Consider the following 25,716-nt stretch of genomic DNA (forward strand, 5'->3'; position numbering starts at 1 on the left):
AATAATGAGATAATATTGAGCATTTATATAGTCTCATTAGAAGGGCTCAGTTTCTCCACTGACAGAAATCCCTGGAAAATGTCGTACTCTGGGTCTCCATCTCTGTACCAGGTATTAACAGGAAACACAAAGGCTATTTCACAAGTATATTCCTTTGAAAAGAGCTTTCATTCCTTGTCTTAAATTTTAAGCAACTCTGTACTTACACAGTAATCCTTTCAACTCATATTTCTTTGAATCCAGAAGTCACCGTGTCTCCTGAGGTACTCTGCTGCGAAAAAAAAAACAAACCAACAAACAACAAACGCTTATAATTGCATGCTGGAAATTATGACATCTTTATACGATGCACCAAGAAGAGACAAAAATAAGCACTGAAGGGCAGAAGGGTAAAGCTGGGTTTATTGAGGGCTAACTACATTAGGATTGACTAAAAAGAAAAGAAAAAACAACCCAAGCATGTTCAAACTGCAATCCAAGCAAAATTTATTTTTAGTCCCTCGATTATTGCGAGTTTCATAATGGGATTTTGAGGCCCTGCCGTTGTCTCCCATTAGCACAGGCTCTGTTATATATTCTGCAGTGTCGTGGTGGGAAATGATTCATGGCAGGGCTGGGATTTGACATTCGAGCACAAAGATGGGGAAAAAAAATGTACTTTGATTCACCACGTTTCAAAACCAAAACTCACCCTCAGATGAAACTTAAGTTCTTGAAAGTACTGCATAAAAACAGAAGCCATAGAAGCCAAAGCCAGGGACCAACACTTAACTTTTATTAACTGGGAAAATTATATTGGTATTGGTAAAGCACCACAAGGCCCTTGCCAGAATGCACTGCTCAAAATTCACCTGCGCTGCCCCTGCCTGTCTGTGACAAGGGGGATTGCAGCTCAAATGGTGCTGGACTGGCAGGTCAGAAATATGGCACTTACCTGGCTACGAGATTGATCCAGTCAACCAACGTGAAGGGTGATGCTGCAGCTGAAAGACCCACTGTAATTACATCACTTGATCCAGAAATAAAGACAATGATGAAATGTTTTGAAACCACTTGCTTCCCATAGACCAAAGTAAGACTCGGCGATGACAGTGTTACACAGACAATGGTCACTGGGGTAACTTTTAAGTGTCTGTTGCTATAAAGCAGGAAAAGGTTATTTTCCATACAGTAGGATTTCCCACCAAAAGCACTGCAGAGGAGGGATCAGACACAATTCCCTGTTGCCCAGATAAGAGTCGAATGGGTGAAGTCAACCTGCCCTTTGCAGCTACTGACAGGGTGATTTAGAGGAAAAGGCAATGGCACCCCATGGTGTGACTCTTACTGAGACACAAGCACAACATGCTGGCCCTGAATCACGGTCAGGAGATTTTCAAGACTCACTTCCTTAATAACACGAGGCCATGCACAGAGTCTCACCCCTGCAAATGGCTCAACAGCATTAAGGATTATCAAGTCATTCAGTTCCTGCCTATGAGCTCTGCCCTCAGCCTCTCAGACCTTATCTGAAGTCAACTGAAAGAGTGTCACCATCTCCAGTAAGTCTTGGGGCAAGACCATCAAGCCAGTCATTTCTGTTCTACGACGGCACAGCACGATTTCTCACCCATGCACTAAAGATTTGGACTGTCCCATGAGCTGATCTTGAGTCTGCTTGAAGCAAAACCAGTAATACAGCAATCCTGAGCAAGAGAAATCCAGGGAAATTCTGCTCCTTGAACAGAAGCATTCCTGGGAGACAACATACATAAAACATGACTTAAAGGAAGATTAACTTTTATTCAGATGATCTCTTAAGAAGTTTCCATTCTCATGTGAAGGATGAACACTTTTATTATGGGGAGAGGCTGGCTAATCTTTAACCAGGAATTTACAAGAGATTCTTAAAACAGACAACAAACAGTTTACGAAGCTTCATAAGATCTTTTTATTCTGAAGAGTTTGTACTGTGAATGCTACCAGATTGATAGCTGCACTATGAAAGAAAGAACAACTTAGGCGATGTGAAATGCCCAATAAATCCTGACTGGGAAGATCACCTCCGGCTACAACAGAGGGAACTCAGCCAAAAACCCATGCTGAGGGAAGGATTCAAAGGAATTGTGTATGCAGTCCAAGTGTTTTCCAGAAAAAGTTGGACCTTGGGCTAGTAACTGAGTTCAAAGCCATGACAAAGTGAGTGGCAGGTGACTGATGCCACCATTTTACATAGTCATAGGTCTCTAGCTGATGCTGGAGCTGATGAAAAGAATGTCTTTAGCTTCAATGAATATTAAAAGCAGATCTGTGCCCAATTCACCAGTCTCATAACCCATACTCAGAAAACCCCAACTCAATCTCTCTAGTTAATTAACACGATTTGTTATCAGGTAGAAATGTGATTCCTGGGAGGTGCATAATCACCACATGTGTTTCCTGCTGCAAGAAAGAAAAGCGTATGCATACCCCAATGTCTCCAGAAAGCTTGAATGGAAAAACCCTTTCGTGTCAGAAGTTTATTTTTATTGGTAAAATATTAAATAATATACAGAATTAAAAACTGCACTTACACTTCTGAGAAGAAATAATTCTTGGACAAATTATATGCTTGTTCCTGAGATTCCCTACATTTATTCCAGTAGCTGTGCACTCAAGACAGTACAAACCTTTATAATATAATCCTTTTCACAAAGTATTACAAAGTTTCTGCAGCTTCTTTATTTATACACACATACGGACTCCCACTCTCACATGGCTGTACAACACTCACACAGGTACAGAGTACACACATACAGATGTGCAACCATATGTATGCATGTATACTAAGAAGAAAATAAAAATAACAACAAGTCCCATAGTTCAGTCTATAACGGCAAAACATTTTTAGCAGAGAGATACAGGTTTACATTAGGGTTGCTCACATGCACCACTGTCATGGGGATCGTTTCTGAACTCCTTTTATAAGAGCATGTTCCAATGAGCACATAAAGAAATGGGACGATTCCCAGCGTCTTCACTGCCTTTTGGAAAGAACTCTGATTTCATATTTTTAGTTGCTATTTTTTTTTAATTTAAAAGATTCCTCGATCTGAGCTCAGAACATCTATCACAGAACGAGAAAATCGTTAACCTGGGAGAGAAGGGGTTATTTGCCAGATTACTCACCCGGCTTTCTTTAGGAAAACAGCACTAAAATGGGCAGTGTATGAGCCAGGGAAGATGCAAACAGATCAGACCCACAGCCTGAGCCTACGTTCCCTAAACGGTGCTGCCTTGCTCTGATCCCACTGCCCCAGTGTGGTCCCCGTTTGCAGGAGGACCCAAACCACCCCCAGAGGGGTTCCACAATTTGGCCCAAGGACCGTGACCCCGTGGGCACCACGGCAGTCACCCACCCAATGCGTGTTTCCTCTTGACCTCAAACGCAAGGGTCTGGGAGATTATTTTGGCAATCAATCAGAAGGGGATACAGTCTCTTCACCTTTGTTATTATTAAAAAGAAATCTCTTAAATACAAATTTAAAAGACAAAAGTGGCTACTGTGCATGCGCAGTAACTGCCTTTCGAAGAAATCTCAAGGGGATTTTATTATTTTTTTTTTTTATTACGTACCTAAATACATATTTACAGAACGGCGGCTTCGGTCTACTGGGGAGGAAAAAGGCATTAAAAATACACTATATATAAATATGTATGATATGTAAAACAAGTCCCATCTAAACTTATATAAGACAAGGACAACTCTAAAGAAGCTTTTCTGGTCTCTCAGGTAGATAAAGGACATGAGTCCTGTAATTCTTACACAGGCAAATCTCTCCCATTACAGTAAATGGCAGTTTTGCCCTAGCTAAGAGATTAGGCCTAATCCAAAATCCATCATCAAAGTCAACAGAAGTCTCCACTGACTGGCTTTTGGATCAGACCAAAAAATCTTTTTATTTTTTCTTGTTTTTAATAAACATCAATATTAAGTGCTTTTCTTAAAAAGAAAGCTGCAATTAGAAAAGAAGAGGAAGGAGGAGGCAAGAACAAGTATGTCCTTAATTCTGGATGTGGATGTGTTTCAATGCCAAATAAAAGCAGGAGGTAAGTTATGGGCTTTAGCCTAAATTTACAGTTCCTCATGTTTTGTCAGTCACGATATGAATTTACTCGAACCATACCTTTGAATGCATTTAAGACAGAGCCTTTTGTTTCACTGATTTGTGTGGACTGAGGAAGGAACACAGAAACCACTGTACACTAATAAGACGTCAGGGAAAATATTGCACTTGAACAGAAAATTTGCCCAAAAAGGTGGTTTTCTTGGTGATTTTTGTTTTTAAAACTAATATAAGCAAATCATCCATGTCTGCAATGAGCACGTTTAGAAAGCAGGATCCAAGAATGAAGCATAAGAAGAAAATTTGGGGTTGGTAACCCCCACCCTGGAATACAACAGTAGTAAAACTTTTTTTAAAGCATTTTCTTCCAACAGGAAAAAAAAATTGACCTTTTTTTTTTTTTTACTTTACAGTTTTAAATTTTTCTAAACATTTGCATTAAAAGTTTCCAGTTTCTCATAAAAAGATACACATTTTAGGAAAAAAAAAAACAAACAGAAAATAAAACCAACTAAAAAGGAAGGCAAATATACAGTATTATAATTACATCACTGTGGAGTCATCTTGAAGGTACCCTAGGTCTTTAAAGTGTTACAAAGAGTATGTACCTTATTTTTTTTTCTCAAATCAACTAGTTTTTTTTTTTTCTTTTTCCTGTTTTTAATAAAAAACTACACTTGAGTACAAAAATATGTAAACAGACTGTACAGCCAATGAACAAAAAACCCCCCCAAAAAACAACCCCCCCAAGCCCCTAGACAGCCCAAAGCTACAGGAGATAAGAGCAGGCCCAGACTTAAAGCTCCAAGAAGGAAAAGGGGGAAAGAGAAAAGCATGGAAAGCCAGAGGAGACTGCTACATGGCGGAGGAAGTGAACGTGTTCAAGCTCTGAGGACACTTGACAATTCGTCAAATAATTGATCACAGTTTCAGAATCCAAACGACTACAAAAATAACCAAAGAAGTCCTTCCCTTGTTACAGTGTGTTCAGGAACGAACATCCATTTCCAGTAAGCAACGTCAAATCCCAGTAAGTGCATAGTAGGGATTCAGTGACCTCTACCCCTGCAAGAAGCTTTTCGTGCTCGATGTCACTTGAGGTAAAATTAAATGGCCCGATTTACTGCAAACTGGCTCCGCTATGCCCATAACAGAGTCATGCTCCCCACCACGCCTTGCGGGAGGCATCCATATTTCATCCCTGACTGGTAGTACAGACCAGAGACTGCCGGTACCCACGTACCGCCGAGTGCCAGGGATTAAGGCTGCTACACAAAAGTAAGGGAATGGGGAACGCACCTTCAACGCTGACAACAGAGACCTGCCCAGAGCTGCTGTGCTGCACCCACTGCCCTGATCCCACAAACCACGGTAATGGTTCAACAGTTAACTGCAAGGCTCCTGTGCACTTCCAGATCTCACTGAGGGGATGGCAGGAGGCTGATCGTGCTCAAATGTTTTCCTGGGCAGCAGTGCAGTTGCCTAAATCAACATTGCCGGAGGAAGGAAGCATCAGGCCCAGCTTTGGGTCAGGCTGCTCCCTTTCTCCCACAGCATCCACATGATACAAGCCCCTCTAAAGACATGATCTGATGAACTTCATTGTCATTCACTCTTGAAATACTTCACGTACTGCCAGTAAATACATCACAGTATTTTTATTTTTTTTTGCAACTGTAAATAATATTGGGGTTTACTACAGCTTTGTTAAAATGGTCATTTCTGTCCACTAATTACTTAGGTCCCAAGATTTGTATGAAAAGGAGAAGTTTTCACAGAAGGAGAGAGACAGCTGAGGATCCAAGTGAGCATAACGATAACCACCTTTCCAAAGGCTGGAAGTGAACAGGAACTGGGAATGCTTGCCTGCATGATCAACTGGGAAGCTAGGTGAACTAAACAGAGACCATTTTTATTGTTTTCCTGGCCTGTTAAGCATGCAGCATGGCAAAGCCTTAGCACACCCCTCCTTCTGACTATCCTCTGGTCAATTCAGACCCTTGGTGGAGAAGAACACAAGCAGCCCCTTCAGGCGTGGTTGTAGGAGGTCAAATTAGAAACCCATGATGTTCTCCTTTGCTTATACCTCAGAACACATCAATGAGAAACAAGGGAATCTATTTACTATGAAGCAAGTCCTGCCTCTTTTCTACCTAATTCCTCCCCTCCCCTTCCCTGTGAGTACCTTGGGCCCAGACCCCCCAGAGCAGTGCTAAGGAGCTGGCACTGGGCTGCCACCAGGCTCAGGCTCTCACCAAAAACATGCTGGCCCAGCCACCTTCCCCACGACAGGCTCCACACCTCGGCTGTGCCAGCACTCAGACACTGCATCTATGCAGGGTGAATAATTAGACCTGAAACTAGGTCACCAACCTGCCAGGAAAGTACTGAAACACCGTGCTCGTCACCGCAGCGATGAATGAATCCAGCGGACAAACCTCCTTAACAACTTCTACTGATGGGCTTCTCTCATCTCTACACCAATTATTGGGGTGGCAGCAGCCTGACAGGCAACCTTGCAAACCACTTCCCATGGGCTCACCGCATTTCTTTTTCCAGGTTGAAGTAAGTAGCAGGTGCTTATAAGTCTGCTCCTGTTCCTAAGTGGGAACTTTAAAGGAGAGAAAAGTCCACTTCCAAGTGTGCTTCATTTAAAGCTCTGAGGGGGAGAAAACAGGAGACGTTGCCCTGGCGCTCCACAGCGCACGGTGCAGCCGGGGGCTCCCACGGCAGGTCTTGGCATCGCGCTGGGGATGCTGTGCCGGCTGGGACCAGCTCCCAGACCAGCTCTGGCTGGACAGCTGGAATGCAGTTTGCTAGAGTAGTTTTCAGCCCTTCCCTCTCCTAAAAGCCAGTTGACTCCAGGAAATCTCACAGCAAAGTACCAGCTCCTCTCTCCGGGTCAAGCTGCCAAGGAGGGTGCAGAGCAGGAGAAGGGATGTTTCCTTTGGGTTGGTTTTTGCCGTGCATTCTGAAAGGGTGTGGGAGGATATCATGAACAACATCATGATCTCCCAAAATGCATTTGGAAAAGGCACATATACAATAAAGCATATATCTAACTATACAATACCATATATATATATATTTATATATTTATAAATATACTTTCTCAAGCTCTCCAGCTGCCCCAGACCATAGGCCATTCCTACCATCCATTTTTGTTTTTAAAAGCTTGTGAGCCAAGCTAAGACTTCTAGTGGCAAATTTCTAGTGGCAAAGCCAATTCCATCACACTTTTCCTGAAATCCCACTCTGACTTTAGGTGATTCTGGTATCAGTGCAGCTTCCTTTCTCCCTCCTCATTACATTATAATCACAGCAAGAGTTAAAGAAAGGAATTTATCCAGCAAAGGAACTGTATTATTGTAGCTCCTGTCCTTGGCTGAAATAAGCACCTTTGCCTCAATTATCTCCAAAGTTTCTTTCTGGAAGAAGGAGTGTCTGTTGTCTGGCTTCTTTCAAATCTGAGCAAGCAAGCTCAGGTCCTGGACAACAGCAATAATGTCCCATTAAAGGCCAGTTTTGAAGGGTTTGATTTAATTACTGACCTCCTGCCTGACAACACAAATTTAGGAATGCCCTTGTAAACAGAAGGAAATTTGGAAACTCTTACAATCGAGAATTTCTTCGCCTTGTAGTAAACATACTTTAGGTCCACATGGCTATTTTGTGAGTTGGGTCCTCGCATTGCAGAAACTCGCCCCATTAAAAACCAGGCCAATTAGCCAATTTAGATTCTTTCTCCCTAATACAGACTGATACAGGTTGATGCCTAGACACCTTCACATCACAGCATGGATGAAAGCACTTTTTAAGGAGATTAAAACTGTTTTAATCTCATAAGTTACTGAGCGAAGAGCTGGTTTTACTGAAAAATGCTATATATTTTGATGTGCACTCCTAACCGATCGCAAAGAGAGGTGGCTGTAAAATTCATCAGCCATAACTGCAGATATATAGATAATGCCCTTTGCTCCAAGGCTATGGATCACACCAGGAACAGAACAAGCAGTCACACTTCTACTTCAATTATTAGGCTTGTAATCCTCTAAACTGAGGCAGAACCTTGCCATTTTTGATGTAAAAGAAGCAGAGGGGTTTACTGGCAGGGATGTGCACAGAAATGACCTTTTTTAAAAATTATTTTTAATGAAAATGAGGAATGCTCACAGGAAGGCAAGTCTAGATTTGCAAATGCGTGTTTTTAACTGGAAACTTGATTCCAAGAATTTCAGAAGAGTCCGATAAAAACCAGTCAGGTTCGATTTCCAACACCAAATACTCAGAATAAATGGATGTGCAGGCCAAAGATTAGCTACTGAAATTCCGAGTACACTGCGAATGACTAACGAACTTGTCAAAAGTCAAGAGCTTTTCTTAGAAGTCTGCAGTGAGCAAGCAAGAGAAAAACCCAAAGAAATCTCTGCGACCCCATTTTGCACACTTCTGTGAAGGGACAAACTGTGTTACATAAAACTCTCCAATAATTTTCAGCAGGAATTAAATTCTTAAGTACGTGTTAATCCAAAATTTTGTTCAAAATTTGAACTAGAATTCAAACTTTCTCCTTTTCCTAGCTCTAGGTTGAAAATCTTTAATGAATATTCAGAAAAGGACACTGATAATAAAAATGAACATAAAATTCTCCAAAAAACGTAGGTTTTGGAAGATAACTCCCCAGTGCCTCCCCAGTTCACTATGCCCGTGACACCAGGACATATAGATCTCACTTGCTACCCTTAGAACAAGAAGCTGGGCTTAGCTGAACCAGCGAGCCTCCCCATCTGATCCCTTAAACATCTACAGAATACACCCTACAGGAGGTATCAATGAGTCATCAGTGAACCAAAGTGCACACTAACTGCAGATACAATTACAGCCAACTTCTTTGTGGATACACAAGAGATTTTCTGCCTTTCCCGTATTCCGGTGCTTTACCAAACAAAGGCAGAAATTTTTAACACTTTTTCCCTAGCGCTAACTATTCCAAGAAACCATAGCCCATGTTTTTTCACTGACCACAGAGGGGAAAATGGAGTGTTGCCCCCAGAGAATGAAAGGAATTGCTGGCAGCCCTTTTCTCTGGTTTGGGCATGTGTCTTTCTGGAGGCCCAGACAAGCCCAGCAACCTTGAGGCCCAGCACCTTCCTCTTTGCGCCTTGTTCTTAAAAGACCTTTCCTGTCTCGGCAAATCACAACCACTTTTTTCTTTCTTTTCAGAATTTCCAGGCAAATCCTGATGCAAAACACGGCCAGCCACCTCCTAAGCCAACCTTCCTAGCTGCAGAGAATCAGCCATACAGAATAAAAGTGATGCCCTCCAGCGTTTCTCTGCTTTTCTCCTGCACAAACTCCTTTCACTACACCAGGCACAAGACAATGAGAATGGTCTGGAGGATGGCAGTGGCTCATTTGCCTGAGTTTCCTCTACATTAGGATGAAGAAGGAAGGAGGGGGAGGAACCCAACGACACTAAGAACAATGTTGGGAATAGATCTTTAAATCTGTCTCTCCAAAGCCTGTATATTCCCAGCCTTGATAGCTCTCACATTACACAAGATGACATTTCTCTCCATATTCTAATTAATAGGCTACTGCAAGACTTTACCAGCTAATACTTAATAGCATTGCAGTGCTGGGAAGCAGTCATCAGGTAATCTGGCCATGATCTACTGTATCCTTTCTAAACACAGGTTCTAGCTGCCAAGAATGTCACCATAAAAAGATTTCAATCAATACCACTCAGCTCCTACTTTCAAATGCTCCAGGTCTAGGAAGAAAAGAAGAAAAAAAACCTGGTACCCTCGAAACGAACAGCAAACTGGCATACACATGGAGTGCACAGATTGAAGGGAGCAGATGGAAATTCATTATGGCCTGATCTTGCTCTCTCTTTTATACTTTAGTAACTTTATACTTTGGAAAAGGTCTCCCCAGGCGCATGGAGACCGTGTGCACAGAGGGGGTTAAACCCATGCAGATCTTTCCATTCTCAAGCTGTGCTCTTGTTGCCAAACAACAACATTTCAATTGTGATTGGTACAAACAGTTGGGTTTCAATGGCAATCTGTCCTGTAGGTTTAAGCCCAGCTTTTACTGATGCAACTTGCTGGGTGGTTGCTGGCTTTGTTATTTACAGGGAGAGAAAGAAAGGAAACAAAACAGATCAGTGGACTTTTTTTTTCTTGTCCAGTCTGTGGGTCAAGGACTTGCTCTGGAGCGTGTTTCTCCATTTGTTTTCGCCACAGTGAAATTAATATATTAGGAATAAAAATGAAATCTGCAAATCCAAATCAACGCACGGCACCTGCATCTCCACTGATCGCTTTCTGAAAAAGTAGGGAAGGTCATATGCATCCTGTTGATGTGAAAGGCTTCTGTGCTCTCCAGCAAAATCTGCTGACACTTGCACCCCTAAATTAAAGCACAATTGATGACTTAGAAACAAAAGGAAATCACCGGTTCAGCAAATTAGCAAATAAGACGTCAAAAGGAGAAAAACCAGTCAAGGCTCAGATCCTGATGTAGCTGAAGGAGTTGGGGCAGTTCCATTGAATTCAATGGAGCTAAGAGGATTAATGCTGGCCAAGGATCTGGCTCCCATCACTTTCCCAGCTGCAAGTCTTAGTTTAGGCTGTTTCCAAGAGGTTAATACTGTGATAATAGAATGAGAAAGTATTTACATAATTATATATCTATATATACCTATATTTAAAGAACATGTTTTTACTAGTACTTTTGTCATTTTAAAATCCATCATTTCAAACCGAAATTATTTCAGAAGAGCAGCAGAACCTCTTGAGTAAACTACAGACTCTCACCCACTCCTAGGCCACTTACTGTCCTAAAAGCAAGTTTAAATGTTATTCCTAAATGCTCTCTCTTAAAAGTTAGGTCTCTTAGAAGCCAGTGAGACAACACATAGGCATGGAGTAACAGAATACAAACAATCCTAAAAAAGGTGCTTCATAAGTTAAGGAAAATAATAATACAAAGCCTCAGACTCACCACAGAAGGCCCTCAGACTTATGAAACTAAACTGCTGTAATGTAGTACAGTGTTAAGACATACATTTCCTTTTTTTTTTGCTTTTTTTTATAATTTATTTACATTCTAGAGGGGCAATACACACTGAACCCAGGAAAACAGCTCTCCCTTGAAAGTAACTTTGATTCATGCTCCTAACTCCCTAACAGTTTTGCTTTAAAAATAATTGTTCATTCCGCAGAATAAAGCTCCCCCCCTCTTCTCCAGCCACCAAGACCCCGCACAGTAACTACACGTTAGAAAAACACTCTCCTCTGAAATGTTTCTACCTATTCCTCTGAAATTGTAAATGAGTGGCATCTTGTTGGGACTTGAAAGCACCTAGAAGGGTTGAGTGATATCCCAAAATAGGACATGGTGTACAAGTGACTGAGACAGACACGGACTGCCTTCCAATTCCCACAGAAAGCGACGCAGGTCACTCCCCAGAAAGTGATGGCAACAACAAACCCCTCTTTTATCCCTTCCCTTCCTTCTTTCTATTCTTAAGCTGGGCAGAGCAAATGAGGTTGGGTCCACAAAAAAATAAGGTTAATAATAATAATTAAACAACAGCAACAACAACAACAGCAACAACAACAAAATAGGCGTTTCAATGTCCGAGGAAAAGTGGGATTGTAAGTGCAGTATTTCTTCATGTGCAGTTCTTCTACTTCATACGAGTCCCCTTTGGATGAGAAGGCCTAGCGGAATGTGTGCTCCCCTCGGACTATGTGCGACGAGAACTCATAGCGGTCCTGGCTCCGGTAGCCACAGATGTTGCACTCTAGAGGGTCCCGGTAGCCGTGGCAGCCCATGTGGATGGTGTACATGACATGGTCCAGGAAAAGGACCCGACAGTGCTCGCACTTGAAAGCCCTAATCTGCTCCCCTTCTCCGTTGATCACCTTGTAGATATCCTTTAAAGAGCCCTTAGAAGCTTTTGTGACATCCAAAGCCTTGGTGTCCTCCTTCATATAAGCCGGGCTTGGCTTTCTCTTGGGATTTAAGGCAGAGTTTCCTTGGTAGGACTGGCGGTCATCGTGGCTGCTCTCTGAGTCAGTAGAATCCAGGCAGCTATTGCTGGGGGAGCCCTCTCTATCCTGGGTTCGACTCTTTGGTCTGATGAGGGAGATCGGGCCATCCATGTTGTTGTCGTGACTGTCGGCTGTTTCCCTGCTGATGGGCCTCTCTATCCTGTTGGGATGATAGACCTGAGCGTAAGCTGAGCTGATGACCGGCGCCACCTCTGCAATTGTGCTTGGTGTGTGCTGCATCAGGGGGTGAAGTGCCTCAGCTCCAAGGTAGGTGATTGCATTGTTGATGGCTTGGTCCATCATGTGAGACTGCATCAGCTCAGCCTCCTTCTCATAGGTTAGGTTCATATCAAAGGGGATGTCTGGATAGCCAAATCTCATGAGCTTTTCACCTACGAGATAAGAGAAACGCATGAGGAAAATCAATGTAATCCCTCCAACGTGTCACTTAAAAGGGGTAGAGAGGGACGGAAAACCCCTGACCTGGGGTGAAATTATTCCAGAGTCTAAACTTAATCTTCTGCTTGTTTACTAACCTCCTGCAAAGCTCCTGTCCTGGGATGGGTAAAACAGCAACCTCACCAACAGCTTTTTTTTGTTTTATTCCAGGTGATGCATGCAGCTGCAGTGACTTCCAGAGCAATTCCAAACCTTTCACTGTGCCTGACTGCGCTTGTGCTTTAAGTTGGGAAACACAAGTTAACTGGTAGATAATGGGACTGAAATACTGAGGTCAATAAGGTCTGACAGTTGATGCCATTAGACATACTCTCCCCAAAATTCAAGGGAGCAGTACCACATACCTCCTACAGTCCAAGGCGCATCATACCTACCTTACAACAGGGCTGCCTAGTGAGAAACCAAAACAACAGGTACAGGGGGTTGTTATGGTGCTGCCTTTAGAGCCACAATATGTAAATCCTTTAGCCAGTGGAAAAAAATGTAAAATGACTGCAGGTAGCCAAGAACGGAGCAAGTTTCAGGAGCACTGGAGGCTGATCTTTCTAGTTTCCCCCCCTTCAAATAAAAGATTCTATCCTTTTTGGACGGAGCAAAAAACACACACACACACACACACAGACTTCCCTTCCCAGTGTCTATTTAGGCAAGAAAACAAATAGAGAAACCACATGTATAGCTTTTGGTAAAAGGTAAAAGCCCCGTTCATTGACACAGGCTAAATAAATACATAATGATGCTGAAGCTGGCTGATTCTTCACTGTGTGAATCCAAATTCACATCCCTGTAACCTTTTAACATCAATGGCATTACAGATGTGTGCAACCAGAACCACATGCTGGTACATTATGGCAGTCACAGGGCAGCATGTTACATCTCACAGCTCTCCTTGTAAGAAGCTCTCCCCTACTTACACATCAGGGCTCAGCACAGCTGCTTTTCCAGTGATGGCTTTGGAGTGGCTGTACAAGGAAAGTTTCATGTAATAACTTCTTTTTAAATAGAAAAGGTTATATGTATGTGATACAAGATGTACGTGCTCATGGGTGTTCACACATACAAATATTAGCTGGTTGTTCACTTTTAAAGGCGATTTTATGAAGTCTGATAAATTTTGGTTGGTTTCTATTGTCTTTGTTACTTCATTGCCTCGGTACATAAAACCAGATTTTTTTTCAATAGTGTAAGTTAATAAATTCAAGGAGTTGCTACTTACAACTGGTCTGGCTATCCAAGAATTAAATTACTCAAGAATATTCTATCACCTTTTGCCAAAATTGCTTGGAACGCAACGTGTATAAAACACCATAAGAAACAGAACTGTAATCCAAAATCTCTTCCAAACTGCATTAGTACATTTCGACACAGCTATCACTCCACATTTCATTTTTGACTGTAACAATTCAGTCCACTCAGTGTGACTTATTCTAAAGTGATGCATATAGAACAGCCATGTAATCCTTAGAGATGATGCATCACTTCTGCTTGGGAACTTAGCCCTGATTAGCGAGGTAATTAAATATAAGTCTAAAGTGAAGCACATTAATATTCTTACTCTCTTCAGCAGTACTGTTCACATGCTTTCAAGTGGACCAACCATTCCAGTTGTGTACCTCACAACCTTTCCCTGCTACAACGATGGTCTAGGTAATCTAACGTGACCTGTGGATGATTCTTGTCATCACACCTCTTTTCATGCTTCTGCTGTGCTCTGGCAGTCTGTGATGGCTGTCCTGCTGCAGATGGGATGGGCAGCTCTGAAACAGGACAAGGCTCCAGCCTCCCAGGAAACAGTGCAGCTCCTTCCCAAGTGAGGCCAAAGTGGGACTGGAGGACAGCTCCAGGAGGCATTTGGTGTCTTTGTCACAGTGGAAGAAAGCAATGAAAATGGAAATGGTCCCTGTCACCTGCTGTGGCCATTCCCATGCTTGAATAAAGAAATGGATCTGCTGAGGGTCTGATTCAGCCAAGAAAGACACTGTCAGTTCTTTGCAGGCTGTAGAGATCAAGAAATATTATCTATCCTTTATGGACTACTTGGATAAACGATGCAAACCTTATTTTGATTCCTTTTATCATCCATGTTTAGTTACTCCAGCACAGACAGCAGAGAAAGCTGTAAATTGCCAGTGACCTGAATTATTTATTCCTTTAATTATGATCCAGTTCCAAAGATCTCAGAGCCTTAGAAATGGAGCATGACATAAAAAAATAAAATAAATGATGACATTGGAAGGAACCAACAAATATGAGCTCAGAAGCTGGACAAACAGTCCAACAAACCACTACAGTGTGGTTTCCAAATTAAATTCCTCTTTAGCCAAATCTATACTTAAAAATAACTAATCGGACTAATTATTCCGAATTTTCATGTAAAACTATGTTCAAATTCTATTTATTCTTGCCCTACATTAGTGAAGTAGATGAAGAAACAGTCTCTCATGTCAGTCTCTCATATGACATTCAAATAACCCTCAAAGCAGGTATTTGAAGCCAGATCAAAGCACACAGACATAGCTGTCCTGTGATACCTGCAGTCCATCTCATCAAGTAGCTAAAGCCGCTGCAGCGCTGGACACTTGGGAGAAAGCTGCAAAAAATCCTGGAGAAAGCCATTACAGAATTAACCCCTGGCTAAATTTCTCCCTGACTCCCATTAAGTGGAAGCTGACTGTAATTTTGATGTTGGTTGATCTTCATCTGTTCTGAGATGCCTGTGTATTTTTAATTTTTACTCTAACAACCATGGTCTTATTGTAAGCCACATAAATGTCTTGCTTTGCATCCTGCCAGTTCTTAACCTCAGTGACACTGTGAGAGTAAGCACCACATTCAAACTGAAAATACATGAATCTGCTCCACATGATCAGCCTGAAGATGTCTGCTTTTAATTTAACTGGTGTCTGCCTCTCCCTCATTGAACGAGAGGCAAAAAGAAGTAATCAGACCCCTGCACTTCATAAGTTATACTTTCTGCCTCCACTGTTTCAACAGGTTTGGTAAGACTACTACCTCAACAGCAGATACATAACCACATCTCTCACACAGAAATTAATTCTATTTGCTGTATGCTGTTTCCTTTCCTCCTCAAAATTTAGCCAGAGTAGAGACTGTGGTCCATAACCACGGTCCCTTGGAGATTGCTGATCAGAAAGAGCAGTAAAGCATTGATAGATGTAGCATGCAAAGATTTTAGCTTATGCTTACATGACCTTCTCATAAACACCATTAAGTTGTTTTGGACAAGTGCCATACTTGCAGTATGCACAGGAAAATTTCCTGCAAGCAAGAGAACCATTAACAAGTTCTTCCTGATGGAGCTGAACAATATTTCATTGGGGAGAAAAAAGGGAAGAAAAGTGAGGTCATGGTGGAAAAAAAAAAAGGCAGCAAAGTGAAGACTGCTGTTATTCAACTCAAACACTGTGATGTCATTAAAGATCAGAAAAGGCAGAAAAATATGATCTAGTAAGTATGACAGAGGACACTTTTTCTCCTACAGCTAGATCTGGATAAAAACCTGAAACCTGGAATTCCTAGTCCCAGAAAAATGGAATACCAAAATAATCTGTTAGACCTGTAGACAAAACATGTTTATCTAACAATATAGTATAACCTGCTGAAGAGAATAATAATGTGCATCTCTCAGGCAAGGATTTCCCATCAGTAAATTTACCTCTGAAGACAACAACAACAGATGGTCAATGGCGCATGAGTGGACAAGCAAAATAACTTTTCTGGTCTGAAAAAAAACCTACCATCTACAGCTTCCAAAAACTGATTCAATTTATACCATCCAAACAGTGGCTTGCCTCAGTTGTGAGGTATCCTGGTCATGAGCAAGCTGCACTGCTTATGGGAGCAGTGTATGCTGGGTATGCCAGGAGTTTAGGGAGGGCAGTAAGATCTCTAGCCCTCCCGGATCTGGTCTCCAGCCCTGCACAGATAACCTCTGTGAGGCACTGCAAACACAGCTCTGTTCCATGGACAAGCTGGGAGAAAAAAGAGTGAGAGGTGTGAACTGCCCTTCTTCCTTTTGAGGCTGTAAGGTCTCCGAGGTTCAGAAGCACCAGCTGAAGTGTCAGCGTGTTTAACTCCTGCCCCTGGTGATCCCAGCCCGCAGGAACCCATAGAGCTTGCTGAAACACCACCAGGGAAACCTGCTGTGGTGGGGCCAAGTTTACCAGCTCATAAACCTGTATGTGGCTTGTCAGTAGAGCAGTGCTCCCATTTCCACCCTCTTCAACCCCAGCTGTTGTCAAAGCAGTAAATTAAATGAGAGTATAAATCCTGCAGTTCTTATCAGCTATATAGCACTTCATTTCAGACCACTTTTAAAGACAACAGTCCAAGAAATAAGCTTTCCTCTCAGAACTAACAACATAGGAAACACTGATGTCTCCCAGCATTCCTCATGTGGGTTGGATCATTCCTGACCCAACCTCAGCTCAGCACTGATATTTGGGCATGGTCAGCTGACCGAGAGCAGCCAGGTCAGTGTGTCAGCCCCGCAGGTGAGCTGCTGCATGCTGTTGGCCCCCTGCTATTCCAAACCCTGTAGGTTAGTTACAACCACCATCAGTGGTGATTTAACAAATCCATCTGAATCTGCATTTAGCTGAGGGGCAAAAACTTCTCTAAATAGCTCTGTTAATTGCTTACATTCTCTGATCTTCTCTGTAAGTGCCTTCAGAATGAGGATGTGACACCCTGATGTTCTGTGTGACTGTCCTTCCAGGGAGTGAGCATGGAAAACACCTATTACATGACTTTAGAGTCTGGCAGCATACACTTACCCCAAATAATTCTCTGTTCCAGCTTCCCTCCTAAGAAGTTTAGCACTGCTTCAGTAGCAGTAAAAAGAAGCTTTAAGTTACAGCTCAAACCAAGTAAAATTCTCCACACTGTCTCCTGTTACAAGCTGAGCAATTTTAATATGTCAAGACACAAAGCAAAATATGAATTCTGGGCCTATGATTCTAAATCTGATAACCAAAAGCCATCCAATGCTGTTTCATATTCATGCATTAGTAAGTTTATTGTGTGCAGAGTGCTGCACTTGGAGCAAGCACTTCTTCCAACACAAGGGATGCAATTTACTTCCTCATGCCAGTATTATCAGACCAGTTGTTGCCAACTCTTAGGAATTTAATACATCTTGAGATACTTGTTTGTTTTTTTAACACATATAGAGACAGATAATTATATGACAGTCTTAGCTTGCTGGGTTTTTTTTGCTGGAGCAAGGAGAGGGAAGATGACAAGTTTAAATCTCAAAAGGGTCAGAGAAAAGTTTTTTTAAAAAACCCAAAACAGCCTAAGATAAAAGCTCAAGGTCTTCTACAGCATTTGCATGATACCAGGGGTCTAATTTTTGAATTTTCTGGGTCGGTAAAATTACTTCAATGATTTTCAGGATTTCTTGCTGTCATTTAACCCTCTCCATTGTTATCTCACAACCAAGTTCCAAGAGTGCTACTACTTTCCCCTTGTTCTTTTGGCTATTACAAATAACAAGTTGCCTACACCTCCACACTAAAAATAATAAAAGGCATATTTCCAGCTTACCCACAAACTTCTGTGGGGTGGAGCTTTTACGCTTTCCCATGTTGCTTGTCAGCTTCTCTATAACAGCAGGTCTCTCAAAAGGCACCACAGAAATATTGTTGTCCATCACAGGCTCTTGTTCCTTACAATCTTCCATAGGAGGTACTACATAAAACCAAAAAATCATATCAGACAGGTCTGGTCCACACTTCACAGACAACACAAATCATTTGAGCTCTGCTGACTGTGCAACAAGTGCAACACAACATAAAGCAAGGTGCAAGAACACACTGGGCATCAAGACAGCAATCACTTGTAAGCAGAACCACATTGACAAAACACCTCTCATTGGGACCATCTTATTTAGCAGAAACCCAACTTTATTAAAGGACTTGTTTTGTTATGGACACTCAAGATCCCCAGAGAGGAGGGGACACTTCTGAAAACTCACTCTGTAGATGACATTTTGTGTTATTTCCCCTTCCATATGGTCACCTGTAGCCAATGTAAATGTTTAGTTATCATTCTTTGTGTATTCCATTAACTTCACACTTATCATACAGAATACCTACTCTTATTATTACTTTTTTGCACTAATCTCAATGATTAAAAATCACACAAGACATCAACAAGCTGTGTTTCCTGGGCCTGTCTGTGTGTTCCCTAAGACAAGTCTTCTCAAATGAAGGATCAGTTTGCTAAAGCATGTTTCCTCTTTCTACATGTGAGAATGTAAAATCAACACACACTGTACTGGAATTACGGGATTAACATCACATGGAAAACCCCTTCAAAATCAGATGTAGAAACTATCAATTTTTGAGTAATATTTTATCCCCTCAAACACAGATCTAGCAACCTGTGAATGGAGGTTTTCTGCATCTGTCTTACCACTTTTTTGGAATCTGCAGGGATCATTCCTGTGCTAACCACAGCGAGGGAATGCTCACACATTGTCTTTGAGACAACAACAAGAAATCAATGACCCCTTCTGACTTTACTCATTTTCCTCTTCCTCACTTGTTGGGTTAGGGAATAAGGTGTTGGAGCAAAAGTATAGGAATTGCACAGGCTTCTGACCAGGGCAGTGACTCATACAGGGTTTTATGCCACTGGGGTCAGAGCTATTCCCCAAGTGCCAACAAAGTGCTCTGTTTTTGTTGAACATCCTCTTATAAACACCAAGAAGGGTCAGTGGTACCAGACTAGGGATCAGGCCCAGAGAGTCATAGAATCATAGAATCATAGAATTAGCTGGGTTGGAAGGGACCTCCAAGATCATCAAGTCCAACCCTTGATCCACTACCATCACGGTTACGAGACCATGGCACTGAGTGCCAAGACATTTGCAATATATACCAAGTGTGATTCCACCTACAGCTCTGCTCTGCTGCTGTGAATGGGATACCTGGCCTAACTGTCCTGCAGTCATCTTCAGAAAGTGGTAAGAGAAACTTGACAAGTGTCAGCCACTATTCCATGTGCTAATGGCTTGGTTGAGACACAACAAAATTATTTGAGGTGAAGAATGTGTGGCAGAGAAACAGAAACTGCGATGATATGGCACAGAGTTCCTACAGTTTGTAAACTGAGAGCACCCCATTGCATTCCCTGTATTAGATCAACCTTCCAGTGAAGTCATGGGTAATGCAGAGGTAGTAGAGAAGGACTCACACCCATGTGTTCTGCCAGACCTCCTCCTGTCTCTCACCAAAGCAGCCTTTTGTGTGACAGGCACATTCTCCCAGAGACAGTGCCATAAATGAACACCACCAGCCTACTTCCCTCCCATGTAACCATACCACCTTCAGGATCCTGACATGGAACAATCACTCCCCTGTTCTTAAACACTCAGCTGTTTGCTAGCACATAATATACGAAAAATGGGGTGTTAAAAGCCTTGTCTCTGCCTTCTTTCTAGTAAGGAAGAGCAAATACCAGGCAATTACAAAACATAGTATCTGCTCAGGTGAACTTCTCAATTCAGACATTTGTAATAAGAAAACATGGCAATTTATTCATTTAATTCCATTTGTGCCTCTGCTGCTATGGAAAGCTGAGTACTTTGAGGCTTGGAATCTACCATATGCTATAAAATGATTTACTCTGCTGCTTTTTTACTTGTACAGGATGCTCCTCCTGAGAAACACAATGGTTTCTCATTTACAAGGCAGTCCTGCTGGCATCCCTGAAAGGGAGGAAAAAACCCCATAAATATGAAATGAATCTAATGTTGCAACAAAATGGGATGCAGTGTTCAAGTGACCTAATTAATACCCAATGCAGACTGGGAGGTTTGGAATACTTTAATAGTTAAGGGTAAAGTTTTAAGGTTAATTAAATACTGTGCTTGGTCAGGAGCTATCTGCACTACTCAAGTATTTACGAAGGAGATTTGGGAAGAAAGGGAAGATTATGTGTGCTGATTTTCACTGGGAACTGGATCTGACTGTCCTTTGGCTTACCCAAACTCAGTGTATGCATGCACACGCACGCATGAAACCCTGGCTGCTCACTCACTGCCATGGGCCAGGTTCACCTGAGTGACACTTCAGAGATTTCCAGCCCTTGGAAAGGGACAGGACACAGGAGGTTGGTGGTGTGGTAGGGAGGTGCTCTAAATCCCTCCTAGGAACACAAGCTCAAAGCATGCTGGTTTTGCAGGAATGCACTTATCCACAAAACCACTCGAAACCTCCTGACTAGTTTCACTGCCACCTGAATAAGCCCCAAATGTAACGACATCTGTAGGGTCTCATAACAATTAAGTAATAATTAAATAATTCTACTGCTGGGTATATGTGTGTAAAATTTCCTGCACAGAATTTGAAACCTTTCTTCCATGAAAAATGAATAGTGCTAAAAAAGACATCTGTTCTTCTCTAAGTCAGGCAAAAATCCTACTCGGACTCCTTTTAAAAGTAAAATCATCATGAGTAAAAGCATTTTCTTTTCTACCTTTCATGCTGCAGGCACTTTTTCCCACCTCAGAACTCAAGTCTCTAATCCGGGGCATGGCTCTTTTGCAACAGAATCAATGAATCACACCAATATTTGTGTTACGATGGGAATAAGTTAGCAGAACGTGTTTTGTTATGCAGATTTCCTGGGAGAAGGGAGAGAGGGAAATGGTCCAGTTTCTGAAACCATTTAAATGACAGGCAAAACTGGACCAAACAGGTGAGATGTCACATTTTAGAAACCCAAAGCTTTAAGCTAAGGAGCACATTGTCAAATCTAGGTACATTAATTTTAATTTCAATTTTAGAAGGTATACAAATAAAGGAAAAATAGTTCAGCTTGCATCGCTTTTGTTTTGTTTTGAAGGAAAAAACAGAATAAAAAAGGGGAAAACCAAACCAATCAAACACAACCACCAGTTCTCACCAATCAGCTGCTCTGTGGTAGAAGCTCATGTGTACACATTTACTCAGCAGTAAATGCAATTCCTTTTTTGTTGTAGTTCATCATATGTCATAGTGGGAGCAACCAAAGAACAGCTGGCAGGTCATAACTAGCTTAGAGCAACTCATTTTACACTGAGAACTTACAGACTCAGCTCAGGAAGACTTTTTTTATTCTACAAATCAAGCTTCACGAAAAGCCCATGAAACATACTCCATGAGTATGTTTTTGTTCAGGGATGCTCTTAAGCAGCTATCAGGGTGTGCTTCTGGATTGCCCATGAAAACATTCACTATCCCTAACACTGTAAATATTCTCAATAGCAGTCAGTTAACATGAAATGTTTCTAAGCCCAAATTCTCAATTCACAAACCTCTACAGTCCTCAGAACAAAGTCTTTCTTTTGCTGATGATACTGGTCTTTCAATCATACAGTTCAAAGTGACTATCTTTGAGTTTTTCCTTCTTAATTTGTAAAAAACCACATGAACTTTTAAAAAAGTTTATGTCATTCCAGTGAGGAAAGAACAAGGGGGGGGAGGGGAGAAAGAAGTAAAAAAATTACCCAGTGTGTGTTTTGCTGATAAATACTTTTGTGTGCAAACACCAGACACTGGGCTAAGTCTCAGCTGGTATAAATTAGTATTACTCCATCAACCTCAATTTCCTTTCTGAAGTTCACAATATTGCTATTTAAAAGAAGTGTGTGTGTGCAGAGAAATGACAGGAAATATTCCCATGGACCCTGGTGTGAAGTCTCCTGTGGGACCAGCATTTTAACGATGTTTTAAGCAACCATGTAAGAGGGAAAGACACAAGGCCATTGTGTGTTTTCTGTGGAGCTGGCCTCTGAGCCTCACACAGCCCAGGGCTGGGCTTCTTTCTCTTCCTCCCGAAAAGAGCATCCTTCTCCATCCCACTGGAAGAATTTCCCTGGACTTTTTGCTCTGTGGAGGTGGAGAAGAACACATAACTGGGTGTAAACCATCGCTAGCCTTCAACATTTCTCCCTCTTCATTCCTGCAAAGGTCACGTTCTTGGCATTCAGAGACTGTCCCTTTTGTCACCCCCAATACGCCGCTAGCCAGGAGACAGCAGACTAATTTCTCCCTCCAGGGCCAGCACTGCTCAGCTGAAAATTGCCAACAACCAAGTCATGGGAGCTCTCTTGCAGCATCTGTCCTGCTGAGCAGGGAACAGGACCACAAGGAGGGGCAGCTCAGCAAGCAACTGGCACCCCACAAGAGGATGGAGTGAGACGCAGAGACTTGCACATTCCTACCCACACAACAAAACCAGCCCTTCTGCCCCTCCTCTTGCTTCCCCTTGTGCCTTTAGTCAGGGGATATAGCCATCTGCAAGGCAGAGATAATTGAAATTAAAGGACTGATCAGGCCACGGTGAAAGCACCCATGTCTGTAACATGCCTACAAACTGATCATCTTGAGTACAATGCTTGAAAAAAATCCAAACCAAGTATTTGGAAAGAGAGTCCGGAAAACTCAGCCCCAATGGGATGCAAAATAAACCAGTGATCAAAATCTCCAAAGCATACTCTCAGTCATCCTCAAGAATATCATTTCAATGTGTGACATGGGAGAGAAGGAAATTAATACATTTTTTCAGGGTTATTCTAAGACTCAGTTTTAAGCTGAGTAATCATTTCTGTACTCTTCTCTGGTGCCTTTACAGTCCCAGGGGAAAGGACTTTGCTACAGAGCTCTACAGGTTGGTGCTCGTGACTCTCATGCTGAGCTTCATGGGTGGGAGCAATGCTGGGATGAGAAGTGAGATTTACTACTGGTCCCAGTTGAATATGGAGCTCCCTGTTGCTGCCTGTCCTCACTGTGCCCTCACTGAACAGCAAAATGAAGACAGCAGATCAAACATCCCCTTAAACATTCACCAGGGGAGGCACAGACATATTTGCCCGGAGGAGAAAGAGGCACTAGTTGAATTCAAAGTGCTGTTTTAAGCTAATTTTGTTGAGAAAAGTGAAGTGGTTGTGTGAACATTTCTATTTTAAGCCCAAGCAAAGTCAGTCAGGCTGTAAAGAAAAGAACTGTCCCGCATGGGGTTTGCACTGGTTTAACTTCAGTTGGTAGAAAAATCAATGCAAGGTCAGCCACTGCAGCTTCTTTGGGGAGACAAGGTTAAAAACTTGCCCCTCTTGTCATGGTATTAGGCAGCTCAGAAAAAGCTCTGGATTTTCTCAGAAATCTATCAACAAGAGTAAACCTAATTTTAACAAATAATTGAATAATAAACCCAGACGTTGAGTGGAATTTGGGAAGCTCCTTCACAACGTGGTCTCAAACCCCCTGGCTGTCATAGCTATATCAGCCTACTGTTATTCCCTAAGGAAAGGCTGCCTGAAGTCATCACCTCCCTGGTTAACTAGACAGGCACACCCTTGTAGCATGAAGAGTGTGTATTTTGTTGGGAATGAACTCAGTGGTTCAACTCCTTCTAAGTGCTCCAAGAGACCAAGCCCACAACAGGTACCTTCAAATAGCAAAGCCCTGAAATCAGCCTGCCTACTGGCCAGCATAAAGCCACCTCAGGCAGATAATCACCGACTTCAACATCTTTAAAGTCACCCATGACATTTTAAATATTGATTTTAGTCTCCAGGGTGTCTATGAAGAGAGCAATTACTTAATAGAGTTGTATGAATATTTTGGCAATGACTACTAAATATATTTAAAATACCATTATAGGAATAAATTGTTCATGGAGAAGTACTATTTAAAATATTTTGGAGATTTTTGTCGCCAAAATATAGTCTGTATTAGCAATGCTGAATAGATTTTATTTCAGCTTGGACTTTCAGGTTTTTAGAAATGATCTTTCAGAACTTCTACAGAATTATTTTCCATATGAAGCCATATGACTCCACTCAACAATGAAAAGCAAAATGGAAAAAAGTGGAAGTGGTATTTTGCCTTTTCATTCACCCACAATCTAACTGGTTTGGGTATTCTTAGGTATACGATAATTTTTAATCAAAATGGAAAATGTACAATTTTAATATTTTCTGAACAGTATGAAATTTTAAACACTTCAAGTACCAAACATCTAAAGACAACTTTTAAAAGTAAAGAGATTATCAGTTTCAGAAGAGTTTATGAAACACTAATTTTGAATTAAATTGTAACCATTTTTGGACAGCTACCATTTAGCATTTAGTGCTACAGATTAAGCCTTCAACCCTGCAATCTGAGGCATTATGCTCATTATCCATACTAATAGCTCCAGAAATTTCTGAAAACAAATTCACAGAGTTTGACATTTCTTGCTTTCAACAATCTTTTGGCAATCTTCAGTCCTTATGTATATTAACACATGCAGTGTTAGTTAACATATTAATACTAGCACATGTAAATGCATACAAACATTTTTTGGTTATAATTACTTTCAACAACTCTATCGAATTCCATTCTGCTCTAGCGATTTTTACATCTATCCCTCCCTTCTCTGGAGGGATAACATAATATTACAGAAAGTAGAAATAATGACTTCTGAATACCTTCACCATCCTTATAATTATCACTCACTATCAGAAAGGAGTGGGAAGGGAATCACACATTTTACACATGGCTTGGGCCCCCAACATAAGAAGGATGTGCACCTGTTGGACTGATCATGAAGATGCACTGAGGGCTTGAGCACCTCTGATATAGAGACAGGCTGAGAGGGCTGGGGTTCCTCAGCCTGCAGAAGAGAAGGCCCCAGGAGGACTTCCAGTGTCTAAAGGGCTTGCAAGAGAGCTGGAGAAGGACTTGGGACGGGGCAGGGAGAGACAAGACAAGAGGGAATGGCTTTACACTGACAGAGGGCAGGGTTAGATGGGATATTGGGATGAAATTCTTCCCTGTGAGGGTGGTGAGGCCCTGGCTGCCCCACCCCTGGAAGTGTTCAAGGCCAGGTTGGATGGGGCCTGGAGCAGCCTGGTCTAGTGGAAGGTGTCCCTGGCCATGGTAGGGGTTTGTAGCTATATGATCTCTAAGGTCTCTTTCATCCCAAACTATTCTATGATTCTATGACATGACTTTTAGGGTAATTTTGCTCAGGTGACTTTGCTTCATTTTCGTCTCTGTATATTTTTACGTACTAAAAAGCTAAATACTGACAACACAAAATCAGCAAAAACG

The 25,716-nt window shown here is 41.9% G+C and overlaps 1 protein-coding gene across 6 annotated transcripts in view; it reads right to left on the reverse strand.

Moving 5' to 3' along the window:
* Positions 1 to 4,782: 4,782 nt before the first annotated feature.
* The window catches only part of IKZF2 (IKAROS family zinc finger 2), a 114,757-nt gene continuing 93,823 nt past the window's right edge, over positions 4,783 to 25,716 (reverse strand). For all 6 annotated transcript variants that reach the window (XM_029959553.1, XM_029959552.1, XM_029959554.1 and 3 more), the window contains 2 exons: positions 18,179 to 18,322; positions 4,783 to 12,543 (listed from right to left, as the gene is read on the reverse strand). In XM_029959553.1, coding sequence (XP_029815413.1) covers positions 11,819 to 12,543; positions 18,179 to 18,322 — 869 coding nt within the window. In that variant the 3' untranslated portion in view covers positions 4,783 to 11,818. The remainder of the gene's footprint in view (positions 12,544 to 18,178; positions 18,323 to 25,716) is intronic.

Source organism: Manacus vitellinus, unplaced genomic scaffold (assembly GCF_001715985.3).
Source record: "Manacus vitellinus isolate BGI_N305 unplaced genomic scaffold, ASM171598v3 scaffold_20_pilon, whole genome shotgun sequence".
NCBI lineage: Eukaryota > Metazoa > Chordata > Aves > Passeriformes > Pipridae > Manacus > Manacus vitellinus.